The sequence below is a fragment of the Vigna angularis genome, chromosome 11 (assembly GCF_016808095.1).
Source record: "Vigna angularis cultivar LongXiaoDou No.4 chromosome 11, ASM1680809v1, whole genome shotgun sequence".
Classification (NCBI taxonomy): Eukaryota; Viridiplantae; Streptophyta; class Magnoliopsida; order Fabales; family Fabaceae; genus Vigna; species Vigna angularis.
Genome location: NC_068980.1, coordinates 7491360 through 7508670, shown reverse-complemented (window position 1 = coordinate 7508670; position 17311 = coordinate 7491360). Strand labels below are relative to the sequence as shown.

At 36.6% G+C, this 17311-nt stretch overlaps 1 protein-coding gene across 3 annotated transcripts; it reads left to right on the top strand.

Annotated features, from left to right (window-relative positions):
• The first annotated feature begins 1819 nt into the window (after positions 1–1819).
• Positions 1820–17111, top strand: LOC108333849 (histone-lysine N-methyltransferase ATXR3). Of its 3 annotated transcripts, none has more exons than XM_017569311.2 (20): positions 1820–2105; positions 2311–4682; positions 4841–4897; positions 6648–7781; positions 8131–8498; positions 8585–9130; positions 9212–9312; positions 9799–10822; positions 10945–11016; positions 11744–11854; positions 11956–12056; positions 13706–13805; positions 13905–14000; positions 14189–14356; positions 14443–14568; positions 14693–14746; positions 15208–15455; positions 15545–15653; positions 15747–16049; positions 16649–17111. In XM_017569311.2, the coding sequence occupies exons 2-20, from the start codon at positions 2429–2431 to the stop codon at positions 16823–16825; spliced, it is 7149 nt and encodes a 2382-aa protein (XP_017424800.2). In that variant the 5' UTR covers positions 1820–2105; positions 2311–2428; the 3' UTR covers positions 16826–17111. The 3 variants fall into 3 exon arrangements, with proteins under 3 accessions (XP_017424800.2, XP_017424799.2, XP_052726309.1); XM_017569310.2 differs by having other exon boundaries at positions 8128–8498; XM_052870349.1 differs by having other exon boundaries at positions 2223–4682; positions 8128–8498.
• Positions 17112–17311: the final 200 nt, after the last annotated feature.

Sequence of the window (17311 nt, the reverse complement as noted above, 5' to 3'; positions counted from 1 at the left end):
AATTTGTAGGTGGATTGGTGAGTCAACTCAACTCATCATGGGTTCAACTCGGATGAGTTGGGTTCACAATGGGTCGAGTTCATTTTTGGTCTGTGTCAAAACTTACAATTTTTTTAACCCACTTCGACCAGAACTCGTGGTAGACCATATTAGCTCATAAGTTTTAACTTATTTAGACTCTTTTAGAGTTAATTAATATGTTATAATGAAGCCAAACTTGCCTTAATCCTGAATCTAATCTGTTTGAGAGGAAACTTTGAAAGTTGAGATGTATTTTTACCTTTGGTTTGATAATTTCTTAGATGAAAAATTATTCAAAGATGAACTAAAGATGACCCTTGAGCCATAAGTCAAATTGACCGATCTACCTATTACACCTCCTTTGATTTTAACAAATCATTACAACTTCCACCAATACTTGTTGAGGTAATCTCTTTGGGTGACAACCACCACCACAAACCAACGAGGAGATCATTTTGAAATCAAATTTCCAAGAATAAAATTGAAATTCCAAAAGATGATTAAGTGCATTCAGAAATTGATGGGGTGCAAAAATCAATTGCCATATTTTATTCTCTGTGTATGGATTCGAGTGAAAGTTCTTTTGAGTCAACGGTTTCATCGTATATAAGATTTGGGAGAGTTGCTCCCTCCACCACCACCAACCACTCCCTGCACCTCCTCATACCTTATTTGCCCTTCTATAAAACGGATGTCAACATCCGTTTCACCTTCAACGGATGTTGACATCCGTAACATCTATTTACATATTCTATATTTTAGTTTATTATTTTTATTTAAAAAAAAAAACTTCAACGGATGTGGCCACATCCGTTTAATAGATTTTTAAAAAGTTTTTTATTTATTATTTAAATAATAATATATAAATTAAAATAATAATAATTATTTTATTAAATAAAATAAAATTAATTTATAAATAATTAAATAATAATTTTTAAAAAATTAAATAATATTTATATATTAATTTAAAATATAAAAAATTAAAAAACTAAAAACTAAAAAACATAAAAGACAACGGATGTCGCCACATCCATTAACGGATGTGGCACATCCGTTTTCATATATTTATAAAAAAAAATTTAATTATTATTTAAATAATAATACATAAATTAAAATTAATAATAATTATTTTATTAAATAAAATAAAATTAATTTATAAATAATTAAGTAATAATTTAAAATAATTAAATTATATTTATATATTAATTTAAAATAAAAAAGATAAAAAAGTTAAACTAAAAAACAAAAAGCAACGGATGTGGCACATCCGTTTTAATATATTTATAATAAATTTTTTAATTATTATTTAAATAATAATACATAAATTAAAATTAATAATTATTATTTTATTAAATAAAATAAAATTAATTTATAAATAATTAAGTAATAATTTTAAAATAATTAAATAATATTTATATATTAATTTAAAACAAAAAAATAAAAAAACTAAAAGTTAAAAAACAAAAAAGGTAACGGATGTCGCCACATCCGTTATGTGCACGTCCGTGGAAGCATTTTTTCTTCAACAGATGTTGACATCCGTTGAAGAAAAGAAGTGAGGTGTAGGATATTTTAAAATATAAAGGATAGTTTTGGAATTTTAAAAAAATGTAGTGGTGGAGAGAGCAAAGTGGGGTGGTGTAGGGAGTAACCCTCAAGACTTGGATCTTAAAAATAAACTGTCCCGGCCCGGCCCTTTTCCCCACCCGAATATATATCGAGTTCCGCATGAGGAGGGGCATTTTCGTACTTTAACTTAGTCACCAGCAATAAATATACACAAAGAAAATAAGAAATATACCCAAAGAAAAGGGAAAAAAATAGAGAAGAAATACACACGAAGGTTTGGTTCGTCTTTAACCCAGACCAACATCAAAGAAGAACAACCCAAAACAAGGCAAGAAGAGAACATATAATAGCAGAGAGAGGAAGCGCCAAGAACGAAGACACTGTTACTAATTACCCTATCTTTCTCTCGCCACAAACCATACTTTTCGATCTTCCTTCTTCTAACGCTACAAATTCAAACTACAGCTACGCTCGTCTCTCCGATCTATCATCTTCTTTATATCTTTCTTTTCTCGGTAATTTTCTCGTCTTCTCTCCTTCTTCTTCCTTTTCTGTTTTTAATTTTTTTTTATATATTTTCGCGGAGTGGCTTCACGCGGTTCGAATCTTAAAGCGTATTTTTTCCACGGAAGGTTTCTCGTTCGTTTGCGCGCGCCGGTGCGCGAATTATACGCATTTCCTTCGGCTTTGACCCGTTTCGTGATTGTGTGTGGAATTTAGGGTTTTCAATTGGAGCAGGGATTGAATTGAGGCGAAGCATTTGCAGCATGAGCATCGACAGCCCTGGGCGAGGGGACTGCTAGGGTTTCGAGGTTCTTACGTCGAGTGTGAGATTTCCATGGGCGATGGAGGCGTCCCGTGCATGCCTTTGCAGTATATTATGGAGAGGTTGCCGAGTTCCGAGAAGACTGTTGTGTGCGGAGGCAAGAGTGGGAATGGCTTCAATTCCAAGTTGTTCAAGTTTGCTGGCAATGAGAAGAGGAAGATGAAGGCGAGAAAGAGTGAATTGGGGTTGGACAGAGTGAGCAAGAGGAGCAGCAATGATGTTGAGAATGGTGGCGAAGTGGAGAAACAGCAAGAGAAGGTGCAGAAGGAGGAAGTGGAGGAAGGTGAATTGGGCACTTTGAAGTGGCCTAGGACTGACCTGGAAAATGGGGAGTTCGTGCCAGAGATGCCGCCACCAGCCCAACCGAGGAAGGGCGAGATTGAGAACGGGGAGATTGTGAGTGAGAAGTGGAAAGGAAGGGAGCTGGAGAAGGGGGAGATTGCTTCTGGGAAATGGAGGAAAGAGGATGTTGAAAGAGGGGAGATAGTTCCTGAGAAGGGTGGTAGGAAAGGGGAAGCTGAGAGAGGTGAATATGGGTCGTGGAGAGGTGTAAATGATGAAATTGAGAAGGGAGAATTCATTCCGGATAGATGGTACAAGGGGGATTATGACAGTAGAATCCGCAGGTACCATTCAGGTAGGGACAAAGGGTGGAAAATTGAACGTGAACGTGAACGTGAAAGTACACCTTCTTCTGGGAGATATTCTGGGGATGATTTTTTTAGGAAGAAGGATTTGAATATTCGTGGGAGTCAGCATTCTAAAAGTTCTCCCAGGTGGGAGGGTGGACAACAGCGGAATGTAAGGATCAGTTCTAAGATTGTGGATGACGAGAAGAACGTTCACAGCAATGGTAAGGACCATGCACGAGATTACACTTCTGGAAGTCGGTTGAAGAGGCTTGGTAATGATACTGACAGCTATGAGCGGAAGCATTCTGCAGATTATGCCGGTTTAAAAAGTCGAAGACTTTCTGATGATAGCTGTCGCCAAGTTTATTCAGAAAACTATTCTCGTCGTTCTGTGGAACGGTCTTACCGAACTAATAATGCTACCAAATTATCGGCAGATAAATATTCAAGTAGGAATCATGAATCTTCTTTGTCTATTAGACAGGCTTATGACAGGCATGGGCGCAGCCCTGGTCATTCTGAGCGATCCCCACGTGAACGAGGCAGGTATTATGATCACAGGGATCGAACTCCAGTACGCAGGTCTCCTTGTGGTCGTGACAGATCTCCATATAACCGGGAGAAGTCCCCACATGGACGGGAGAGGTCCCCATATCCGTATAACCGGGAGAAATCCCCCCATGGTCGGGAGAGGTCGCCATATACAAGGAACTGGGACAGAAGTCGTCAGCCTGATCATAAATTGAGAAGTCCGACACGTTCTGAACAGTCACCACCCGATCGAAGTCGGCGGCACGATCCTAAGGATAGTACCACAAATTTGTTAGAAGCATCTACCCTTGATCAGGCTAGGAAAGACAGTCGACGTGATTCAAGTTGTAAAACCTTACCAAGTGAAAAACATGATTCCCAAAATTGTTGTAAGGATCAAGAAGATAAGCAGACTCAGAGGGATTCAAACTGTTCAAGTACCGAATCTCAGAATGAAAAAAGTGTGCAAGAGACCATTAAGTCTGTTGAGAAAGACATCTGCAATCAACCTTTAAATGAACACCGGAGTTGCAGCCCAACCGTTACCCACAAAGAATCTCCTCTCTCCGAGCCACCTCCTGAGGAGATGCCTTCTATGGAGGAGGATATGGACATTTGTGATACCCCTCCACATGTCCCTGTGGTGACAGATTTGTCTTCAGGGAAATGGTATTACCTGGACTATGGTGGTGTGGAAAATGGGCCTGCTAAATTGTGCGACATCAAGGTCCTTGTGGAGGAAGGTGTACTAATGTCAGATCACTTTATCAAGCACATAGATAGTGACAGGTGGTTAACAGTTGAAAATGCCGCGTCACCTTTGGCACCTCAGAACTTTCCTTCGATTGTGTCGGATAGCATAACTCAACTGGTAAATCCCCCAGAAGCTCCTGGTAATATCTTGTCAGATACAGCTGATATTTTTCAATCTGCTCATGAGAATCACCAGGAAATGCTAACCTCCTCGCCGCCTCCATTAGTGTGCCCCATTGACAGTTTGCGTTCATCTGAACTTTTGGAGGACTTCCACATTGATGAAAGAGTTAAAAATCTCTTGGAGGGTTATGATGTCACTCCTGAGATGGAACCTGAGGCAATAAAAGGTATTTTATTCTGTCAATGAAAATTCTTGAGAGTTTCTTTAATAAAAAAAGTGAGAATAAATCTCAAAATTTGTTGTTAATTTCATCCCCCATACCCTGTCCTTTTTAATATTTCGTCATCCTTTTCACCTTTCTTATTATTTTTTTTATGCTTGCAGAAGTGTTGCTAATGAATTTTGAAAATGCAAGAGGGGAGGGATCGAGAGATTATGATGGTACGTAATTATTTTGTGGTTCTTGTCTGTTTTAATATTAACTTTACATATTCTATTAATTCACGATTTTGTGTGTCTGATATTTCTTACTAAGCTGCGATATTCTTAGATGTTTGACTTTTTTGGAAGCATTATATATTGTGCTATATTCAAATTGTTGGTTAATTTTTGAAAATTTTCAAATTGTTTTGGTTTTCTGGTATCTGGCAACATTGAGGTTTTTGTTGTTGGAGTTCTTCATTACTGGTGTTTTGTCGTTTTTTTTTGCGGACAGCAGTTTCTTGTTTTTGGTTATGATTGAGCATTGACATGTGGACCCATTTCTTGGTATTGGTAATACATGACTGGGAGACGATAAATATGTGAAACTTGTATGTGTTTAGCTTCTGCAGGTGAGCTTTTTTGTTTGGAAATAATACTGTTCAGTGTTCAAATCCCATAGGGGCGAGTAGTGGTCTGCTCGAAAAACCTTAGCCAGATAACTGTTATTTGGAATTTTTTATATATTTAATATAATGTTCATTATACAAAAAGGGTAAAAGTTACTCCAAATTAATGACATTCATAATTAACAATAACATTGGTGTCTTAACAAAATATACAAGTAAATGCCAACCAAAGTCAAATCCAAGTTCCTTTTTTGAAATCATTAGTCATCATCTTTTAAATCTATCTTTTTTTTTTTATCATTTTCACTAGGAGCGTAGGCAGGTTGCACCTAACACCATCTCCCCGAATCAAACCCAATTACATTTTTGTGGGTTGGAATTTTTAGTGCAAATTGAATTGGGTAACAGATTCGGGAGTTTCAAACTTGATGATCATGCGCGTAGTACACAAACTTGCCCAAAACCCAATTACCTTTTTGTGGGTTGGGTTGGAATTATCCAATTTAAATTGGATTTGGTAATGGGTTCGGGAGTTTCAACCCAATGATCATGACCCCCAACTACATGATAAGTATATGATAAAATACTTATTGTGTTATAATATTACTATAAAAAGAATTATGTATTATTATATGAATGTTGTTTACATATGTGATATAAGTCTTGTTACCTTGTAAAAATTAAGAGGCACTGTTACAGCTGTATATTTATTTTCTGAAAACCGGAATGCCAAGATAGCTGCCCAGAAAAACCTTAATTTCTCTGTCTGAGAGAGCTTTTCTGGAACCAACTAAGTGCTGCTGCGGCTGCCATTCAGTATGTATGGTTGCTATACTAAACCACTCCACTGGCAAACTCTGTCGAGGGCAGAGGACTGTTCCACAACCACTTTGCTTTTGCTTCAGGCAAATACATCTTATTCGTGTATAAAATCTGAAGGGAGTTTTTTAGTGTTCTACAGAACACTTCGGTCATTATTTATAAAATGAGATAATTTGTTACTTCTCATTGAATTTTTTTTTTGCTTGCTGTAATCCCACTTAATCGTTTATGATGGCTAGGTATGCTATCTTATGTTAGCAATTCACTTGGTTGATTCATAGAACAAAATTTTTGTGGTGATTCCATTCAGTCGTTTATGATGGCTGGGTATACGTTCATTCAAAACAAAATTTGTAAGCTTTGTCAGATTGTTATTTTGCATCATTTATGGAACTTAAAATTATAATTTTCCCATTTTGTTATGTGTACGCACCCTCAACTTTTTTGTGGATTATGATTATTTTTCATCTTAGAAAAATAAAGGGATATTCACTTATGAGTTAGATGTGTCATGACAAAGCATCCCCAACTTTTTTCAGGTTTTCCTTGGAATGTTTCCTGCCTTGGGGAAGATTATGATTCTAGTACTGATTTAGCATCTAGAGATTCTGAGTCTCAGTTAAGTATGTCATCTGATAAGGATAATGGACTAGGCTTTGGTATTTCTAGTGACTGGTTTTCCACCCGTTGGTCATGTAAGGGTGGTGACTGGAAGAGGAATGATGATTCCCTGGATAGATATTCTAGAAAGAAACTTGTCCTAAATAATGGTTTTTCGTTATGTCAAATGCCAAAGTCTGGATGTGAAGATCCTCGTTGGCCTCAAAAAGATGAACTGTATTTTCCTTCTCAAAACAAGAGGCTTGATCTTCCTCTGTGGGCTTTCTGTGCTGATGAGCGGGATGAATGCACTGCTGCAGGTAGATCAGTTCAAAGTAAGCCTGTTTCTGTGAGAGGAGTGAAAGGCAATGTTCTTTCAGTGGTCAGGATAAATGCATGTGTAGTAAAGGACCAGGGGTCATTGGTCTCTGAGTCACGCCACAAGACGCGGGGCAAGGAAAGACATCATTCTAGGTCAAGTCGGCCCTTCTCTGCAACCAGTGATAGCAAGAGATCATCAACTGAACATGATTCCCAGTTAAAAGCTTTTAGTGATCAAGGTTCTTACAGGATCATGGAATTCCTTAACACTCCCAAAGACCATCTCTGTACTATCCATGAGTTGCAATTACATTTGGGTGACTGGTATTATTACGATGGTTCTGGGCGTGAAAGGGGCCCCTCATCATTTTCAGAGCTACAGTATTTAGTAGATCAAGGTATCATAAAAAGGCATAGCAGTGTGTTCAGGAAAAGTGACAAACTCTGGGTTCCTGTCACCTCTGGAACAGAAACATCTGATGGCAGTCTCACGATCCAACAAGAAAGCAGTTCAGTATCTGGTTTTTCATCAAAGCAAACTCAGGCATGTGGTGAACCTTACACAAATTCAAGTTTGTTTAACAGCTTGCATCCTCAGTTTATTGGTTATACTCGTGGGAAGCTACATGAGCTTGTGATGAAATCATATAAGAGCCGAGAGTTTGCTGCAGCTATAAATGAGGTTTTAGATCCCTGGATCAATGCAAGACAACCAAAGAAAGAAATTGAAAAACTACTTTATTGGAAATCAGGTAATGGTTATTTCTTTGATTTTTAATTTGTCCGCAGACCTTCCTTGGTTGAAAATTTTTAACCTGTTTTTTAGTTCAAACCTCATTTTTTCTGTTAATAACTACTGATTGGGCAAGTAATTTATTTTTAGACTAATGTATTAGCGTGACTGGTATAAGCTGAGCCCATTTGCTAGCAAATTTACCCTTCTGACCAATGCTTGTGGTCTTGTCACATGTTATTTCCTGTGTGGTAGTGTGTTAGACTGATCCATCTGAGAATATCACAGAAAATTTGATTTGAATGGACTCATGATTAATTTTTTTTAATTATTTCCTTATTTTGTGTGTTGCATGTAACTTTTAGAAGGTGATGCACATGCAACCAAGAGAGCCCGGATACTTGATGATAGTGAAGATGACAGTGATTTGGAAGATGGTGATTTTACTATCGAGAAGGATGAATCTAGTTTTGAGGATCTATGTGGTGATGCTACTTTTCCTGAAGATGAAATTGGTGTTGCTGATTCTCAAATGGGAAGCTGGGACAATTTGGATGGCCGTGTGCTAGCACAGATTTTCCATTTTTTGAAATCTGATTTGAAGTCCCTTGTTTTTGCTTCATTGACTTGCAAGCGCTGGAGAGCTTCTGTAAGGTTTTATAAAGAAGTGTCAATGCAGGTCAATTTGTCATCCTTGGGTCATTCATGCACTGATGCCATGTTGTGGAACATTTTGGTAGGTTTGATATGTACTTGCCAATTCACTTTAACAGGAATGTCTCATATTCTTCATCTTCCTCTAATCTGATTATTTGTTTGCAGAATGGATACGAGAAAGAGAAGATCAATTCTATAATTCTAAGGGGTTGTGTTAATATTACAGTTGAGATGCTTGAGAAAGTTCTTCTTTCATTTCCTGGTTTATTTACAGTAGACATTAGAGGGTGCAACCAGTTTGGAGAGCTCACTCTTAAATTTGCGAATGTGAAATGGATCAAGAGCCGGAGTTCATACTTGACTAAAATTTCTGAGGATCCTCACAAAATTAGAAGTCTTAAACACATTACAGAGCTAGCCTCGTCTGTTTCCAAATCCAACAGTATAGGTATAGATGATTTTGGGCAATTGAAGGACTATTTTGATAGTGTGGATAAGAGAGATACCAAGCAATTGTTCCGTCAAAACTTGTACAAGCGATCAAAACTATATGATGCTAGAAAGTCCTCCTCCATTCTATCGAGGGATGCTCGAACAAGACGGTGGGCAATCAAGAAAACTGAAAGTGGTTATAAGAGGATGGAGGAATTCCTTGCTTCAAGACTCCGTGAAATTATGAAGACAAACTCTTGTGACTTTTTTGTGCCCAAGGTACTGGCCAAATTATTTTAATTTCGCTATCATGAAGTTCTCCTTTGTTCATGATTTATTTTCGCTTATTTTTCTTAATAGGTTGCAGAAATTGAGGCTAAAATGAAAAATGGTTATTATAGTAGCCGTGGGTTGAATTCTGTGAAAGAAGACATAAGTAGAATGTGTCGTGATGCCATAAAGTAAGTTCTCTTTCCGTTTTTCCTTTTTCATTTGTAGGTAGTAATTACTGATCCCAGGATTATAATATTACTTTTCTTGTTGGAAACATTGAACTGAAGATGATAGGACTTATTAGTTTATGGTGAAAAGAATACAAAGGTCCCTTTAGTTTGTCATATTCGTGTCAAGATACTGATTGAGTGATGTATGTTCTTGCCATTGAGCTGTTTGATTCTCAGGTGTATGTGTAAGCTCTACTGCTTTTCAGTTGTAGTTATCTTTCATCTATGCTAAAGTTGGTGGGGTGCATGTCTTAGTTGTTTTGCATTCTGACATAGATTTACTCATTATACGTTACAGTTGCCTCTGTTTATGGACTTATTCATTTAGCACATGTTTCTTGGATCATTCAAAATGTGGGTGTTTCATCCAACCACATTTTTATTTGTTTTTAATCCAATATTTTTATTAAATTTTTAATGTGTTCATATTGGTATTGATTACAGAGTGAAGAATCGGGGTGATGCCAGTTACATGAATCATATTATCACACTGTTTATTCAGCTTGCAACACGGCTGGAAGAGAGTTCTAAATCTGTGCATGAGAGAAATCTACTGAAATCGTGGGACAATGACTTGCCTGCAGTGTCCTGCTCTACTTTGTCAAAGTATAAGAAGAATAGGTCAGTGAATGAAAGGAAGTATAGGAGTAATGGTTTGGATAATGTGGAATATACCTCTGATCGAGAAATTAAGAGGCGATTATCAAAGTTGAACAAAAAATCGATGGACTCAGAGAGTGAAACATCTGATGATGATCTTATGTCTTATGAAGATGGAAAGAGTGACAGTGATACTACAACCTCTGACACTGAAAGCGAACGAGAAGTACATTCAGAAAGTCTGATTAGGGAGTCAAGAGGGGAAGGATACTTGACACCTGAGGAAGATTTGGATTTTATAACTGATGATCGAGAGTGGGGTGCACGCATGACAAAAGCAAGTTTGGTTCCTCCAGTTACCAGGAAATATAAAGTCATTGATCAATATTGCATTGTAGCCGATGAAGAGGATGTGCGAAGGAAGATGAGGGTTTCATTACCAGACGACTATGCTGAGAAGCTGAGTGCACAAAAGAATGGCACTGAGGAGTCAGATATGGAACTTCCTGAAGTGAAAGATTACAAACCTAGAAAGCAGCTAGGATATGAGGTTATCGAGCAAGAAGTTTATGGAATTGATCCTTTTACGCACAATCTTTTGCTTGATTCTATGCCAGAGGAGTTAGATTGGGCTCTGCCAGAGAAGCATTTGTTTATAGAAGATACACTCCTTCGAACATTGAATAGGCAAGGTAGAAATTTTACTGGAACTGGAAGCACTCCAATGAGCTACCCGTTGCGGCCTGTTGTTGAAGATATTAAAAGACAAGCTGAGGACGATTGTGATGCAAGAATGGTTAAAATGTGTCAAGGTATTCTGAAGGCCATGGATAGTCGTCCAGAAGACAAATACGTAGCTTATAGGAAGGTATATCATTTTTTTTGTTTGTTAACTAATTTTACAGTTATCTTACATTAGTTTTCTGGTGATTGACTTCTCACTGCTATTTTTCATTGTTATGATACTATCTGTTGGGATGGATCATGCAGGGGCTTGGTGTTGTTTGCAACAAGGAAGAAGGATTTGGGGAAGATGATTTTGTTGTGGAGTTTCTGGGAGAGGTATGTCTCAATGGAATTTTACCCTTGAAACTTCAGTCTTTGATTATTAAATTTGCAAGGTATATGGTTCTTCGTGCAAGCTCCTACTTTAGGATAAATTCAGGTTTCCAATGTAGTGTTAAATATTTAAGCAATGGTCCTTCTAAAGACAGAACAGAAGACTGTGCCCTTTCATTATTTGTTCTGTATTGCTTAACATGATTAAATTACTCTTGATCTATTCTCTGCAAAATGTACAAATCTATACATTTCTGTATTTTACATATGAGACTTATCAAATATCTAAGCAACAACCATTCACTGGAGAGAATAGAAAACTTTTCACACACTGTTTCTGTATTTTCTAGTCATTATACCGGGTATTATATTTTCTCTAAAGATCTAGATATTTGTATCTTTTGCACGTGCAGTTTGTGAAGTGTGCAATAATTTACTCTCTAATGTGTTACCATAACAAATATTGGCCTATTGGATCTTGACTTTCTGGATAGCCTTGGGGATTTGAACTACTGCTCGGGTTGCTATCTATGGTTTATTTAAAGTGTTTTATTTACAGTAGTTGTAGATATAGGTGTTTCTACTTGAGTTGATGTGCTCTGCTTGTTCAGCTTATCAACTGCACAAGCGGTTATCCAGTTTAGAAATTTAGTCTGTAGCATAGCATCATATGCTTATAGGATTTTGTTTTTGTGAGGCATTATAGTTTTTATTATATTGTTTTTCATAGGTTTATCCTGTGTGGAAGTGGTTTGAAAAACAAGATGGGATTCGATCTCTGCAGAAAGATAGTAAAGATCCAGCACCAGAATTCTACAACATCTACCTTGAAAGGCCAAAGGTGCCACCTATCCCTTCAAAATACTGAGGTTATGATGGCTAACTTGATATTATTCATTCATCTTCATTCTATACTGATGAATCTTACAATTTTCATGACAGGGTGATGCTGATGGGTATGACTTAGTTGTTGTTGATGCCATGCATATGGCTAATTATGCCAGTCGAATATGTCATTCGTGCAGACCTAACTGTGAAGCCAAGTAAGTTGTTTCTCATTCAAGTTTTATGGTTGTTGCTTGCTGACTTTTCAGATTCCGATACTAGTTTTCTTGTTTGTAAAAACAATTGTTTGCTATTTTAGTGCACTGTGTGCATTTTAGGGGTCAATTGTGCATGAAAGATTATACTGATCTATTTATCAAATGCAATCATGATATTCTTTTGTGTGGCTACAATTATGATTGTGATCATTGTAGACATTTATATCATTTGTTTGTCATTCAAGTTGTATGGTTGTTGCTTGCTGACTTTTCAGATTCCAATACTAGTTTTCTTGTTTGTAAAAACAATTGTGTTTGCTATTTTAGTGCACTGTGTGCATTTTAGGGGTCAATTGTGCATGAAAGATTATAATGATCTATTTATCAAATGAAATCATGATATTCTTTTGTGTGGCTACAATTATGATTGTGATCATTGTAGACATTATATCATTATCTTCTTCCAACTTCCATTATTCATTAATGGAAGTGTGAGTTTTCCTTTGGCCTTCGTTTGAAAATGATAACAAACCTCTTGTGGATCATCATGATCTGCATCTTGCATCTTGTGTTTGTTGCTGACGATGAAATATTGGCATGTTAAATTCAATCAGAATGTTTCCTTTTCCATTCTTTATTTAATATGTCTATACTATTTGCTAGGTTCAATTAAAGTTTTAGTCCCTTTATTATTGTTAATGTGTGATTTTTTGCTCATCTATTTTTTTTTGTTGAACTCGATCTCTGTTTTTAATTATTACAAATAAGTTCATCACCTTCAATTTGTATTTAAAACTCTCAAATTCTCATTTTTGTATTCCAAATCTTCAAAAAAGTTGAATAATTTGTTTTATATATTCATTCATTTACAACTCACCAGCAAAAACATATCAAATTTCATAACAAATAATCTCAAAATTTTCCCTTCATACTTAACATAAAATTTCAACTAAATTCTTGGCTTGCAACCCTTTAAATTTATTATATGTGCCATATCAATTGTAAATCCCCAATTATTTGAGTAGAAAATTAAGGATCAATTATTATTATTAATTTTTTAAATACAGACAGAATTTACTAAAAAAATGAACTAGAGAGATCAAAGTTTCACAAAAGAATGCACTTGAATTTTTCTGCTAAAAGAACTTAAATGCAAGAATTACTACCAGATTCAGAGTTAAGTTCGCATGCAAAGTTGTTGCTTCTTATTCTATTGTCTTGACTTCTTTTAACCTCACTGCGTTGTTTTGTCCTTCAATGTGTCGACGGGCTTTAAATGCCTATTGCCGTCTTTTGATGGGGAAAATAAAATTTGCATAGGTTGATTTTGAAATAAATTTCAGCTAGTTAGTCCGCCGAGCTTCCACTTATGTCCCTTGGCTGTGGCAATAAATAAAGGTGCTGAGGGACCAAGCCTGCGTGCATGATAGGAACATTGTATTTAAATCTTTAATATTCTGACATAGTTTGAGATTTGACTGATTGACACATTTAATATATTTTATTTAAAACTTTTTCCTGGAAATGACTCGGTTATTTATTGTTAGTTGAGGATTATATTACTGGGTTGCATTCCTTATGTTACGTTTTTTTAATTGTTAATTATCATATACTCGGGTAGTTATCTGTTATTTTCACTGTTTTTGTAGGGTTACTGCCGTTGATGGTCAATATCAAATTGGTATTTATAGTGTTCGTAAAATTCAACATGGTGAGGAGATCACTTTTGACTACAATTCTGTAACGGAGGTTTGTCCTGTTACTTTCTGACTTCTTTCTATTTTATTTCATGAGTAAATATTTTCTTAGTATATCGCCGTGTAATGAGTATCTTTCATCTCACTGTAGAGCAAGGAGGAGTATGAAGCATCGGTTTGTTTGTGTGGAAGCCAAGTATGCCGTGGGAGTTATCTGAATTTGACTGGTGAAGGGGCTTTCCAAAAGGTTTGAACTTATACAAAAGTTTCAATTTATAGGTGCTAAAAAAACCAGAAGAAGAAATAAATATTCTTAGTTCAGTGGAATTAGAAGACATGCTTGTTAATAGTTGGTAGCGCTTTTTGCATGAAAACCGAGTTTCTATTATGTTACTATTTTATGTGTTGACTGGAGTGAGCTTTCTCTCCTCTTAGGTTCTGAAGGACTCTCATGGAATTCTTGATCGGCATTATTTAATGCTAGAAGCTTGTGAATTAAATTCTGTGTCTGAAGAGGACTATAATGACCTTGGAAGAGCTGGTTTAGGCAGTTGTTTGCTTGGAGGCCTGCCAGATTGGCTTGTTGCTTATGCGGCTCGCCTTGTATGTGCCTTCATCTGTCTTGATACTTTTTTTCTGTTTTTGTGGTTGTTGTGCATAAATTATCCCTAACATATTCTATGGTGCAGGTGAGATTTATCAATTTTGAACGAACAAAACTTCCTGAAGAAATTCTAAAGCATAATCTGGAAGAAAAAAGAAAATATTTTTCAGATATATGTCTTGAAGTTGAAAGGAGTGATGCCGAAGTTCAGGTATGCTCTCTGTCTGTGTACTTTCTTTTTGCGTACATTATTCTCGTGAGATGACATTTGTAATATTGTATTCCCATTTTTCTTCCTAATATTTTCCCTTTATCCCACTTTTTGTATGACTCAGGCTGAGGGCGTTTACAACCAAAGGCTTCAGAATCTTGCTGTCACTCTTGATAAGGTGATTATCCACCCTTATATATATATATATATATATATATTTTTTTTTTTTTCCTTTTTCATTATTCTATATTTTTAACGTTGATAAGAAGAAAACACTTTGCATGTAAACCTGATCATAAAGGAGAAATGGTGAGCACAATGTTTTTGGCCTGGGCTTTTTAACAATTAACAATCAATAACCAAGCTGATACTACTGTGATAGAGAAGCCGTGCATCATAAGGCCGATTCTAGATGGTCAATATTGTAATATCTTACGTAGAAAATCAATCATTTGGCCGTTTCTAGATGGTCAATAGTGTTATATCTTATGTAGGAAATCAAGCATTTCACTAAATTGCAACCCTTTGTTTTTTGAACTTGATTAGTGTCACCTATTTCACTGCAGGCATTATCTCATTCTGGTAATTATCCAATTAATTTTTCTTTCCGTATGCTAATTTCTTATTGGGGTATTGCAGGTAAGGTATGTCATGAGATGTATTTTTGGCGATCCACGGAAAGCACCACCTCCTCTTGAGAAGCTCAGTCCTGAAGCAACTGTTTCCTTCCTCTGGAAAGGTGAGGGTTCATTTGTTGAGGAGCTTCTTAAGTGCATCGCTCCTCATATTGAAGAAGAGATCTTGAAGGATCTCAAGCTTAAAATTCATGCTCACGATCCTTCAAATTCAGTAGATATTCAAAAAGAGCTTCGGAAATCTTTGTTATGGTACGTGGTTCGTACACCTGGTTTGTTTTTAGTTTATTTTAACCTAGTGGAACTTCACAAACTTTACACTATTTTTCTCATTTTCAAAGGTTGAGGGATGAAATCCGAAATCTTCCTTGTACATATAAATGTCGGCATGATGCTGCTGCTGACTTAATCCATATTTATGCTTATACCAAGTACTTCTTTAGGATACAGGTATACCTCTCTACTGTCCAATACTAAGCAACATGATGGTACAGTTAATTTTTTTTCTTGTCATTTTGAACCGTTTTAATTTTTATCTTGCAGAATTATGAAGCGATTACATCACCACCTGTCTATATTAGTCCACTTGACTTAGGTCCCAAGTACACTAACAAGTCGGGAGCAGAATTTCAGGAGTACCGAAAGATATATGGCGAAAATTATTGTTTAGGACAGCTTATATTTTGGCATAACCAGAGTAATGCCGATCCAGATCGGAGCCTGGCTAGAGCTAGCAGGGGTTGCTTGTCTTTGCCAGATACCAGTTCCTTTTATGCCAAGGCGCAGAAGCCCTCTCGACATTGTGTTTATGGTCCAAGGACCGTCAGATCTATGCTTGCTAGAATGGTTAGTTTTTATTTTTATCATGATATATTGTTTAAGTTATTCTGTTATTGTGCTTTTTTTAATCCTGGGTAGGCTCTTGGATTGGAAATAATAAATAGGAAATGTCTTTACACAGTATAAGTTTACCCAAAAAGGACGAGGTTCTGTTAACAATAGTAAACTCTATCCCAGTAGGCAAAATGATTTTAAAGTGATCAATCACAGAAGACTAGTTCCATTAGGTGAGTAACTGAGCCAATGTTAAAATGATAGGCATATATATCAAACTGCCACTAGATATTTTCTCTGCAAGAAGCATTCTCTTGAGATTTTTGAGAGCGAACAGGGGTTGGAAAACCCCAACTGAAAGGATTTCATAGAATGCGAATTAAGTAACTGCATCCACAGCCTCGATAACCTTCTCATGCTGTCCATAGAAAACCTCTTTTCCGCAATTGTCACGTACTATCCATGGCAATAATATGCCTCAATGAGCTTCAATCAGATTCAAATCCTTCAAGTAGACTTTTGACATGCTTCAAAGCTAGCCCAGATATGTTATTTGTGATTTAGTGTGACATTGGCAATTAATTGGTCATCTATTCTGTTTGTTTATTCAGGAGAAGCAGCCGCAGAGATCTTGGCCCAAAGACCGGATATGGTCATTCAAAAGTTCTCCGAAATTCTTTGGTAGCCCAATGTTAGATGCTGTAGTAAATAACTCTGCACTGGACAGGGAGATGGTTCATTGGTTGAAGCACAGACCTGCCATATTCCAAGCCATGTGGGACCGTTAAAATTTTGCATGGTTTGGAGAATTTTGGTCAGAGCACGCTCGATAAAGCAGCTACTTTTAGATGTGGAATGGTTCATCCTTCAGAGCTGCCTGCCTGTTTTAGCCTGGGTGGGGGGTCTGTAATTATTAATCCAAAAGCGTCATTCCTTGTACCGCTTTTCAGTCATTCTTGTGTACAGTTTTGTTGGCCATTGATTTGTAATTCATTTGATTGTAGGGCATTGTTTTTACATTTATGTAATATGAAATGATAGTTAGGAAGAAAAAAGAAAGGTTATTTCCCGTCATCTGTCTTCTCGTCTTCTATATGCTAAAACGGTGCCCTGAGTTTTCCCCATGAATGCCCCTTTCAAATGTTCGGATCGAGTTCACCTCGGAAACTTAAGAGTGCGTAATGAGGAATGCAGAAGGTGACGACGTTGCTTCATATTAGGTTGCCCTATGGTCTGCACTTTTTAGTACTGAGCTGGTACCTGATAAGTAACTC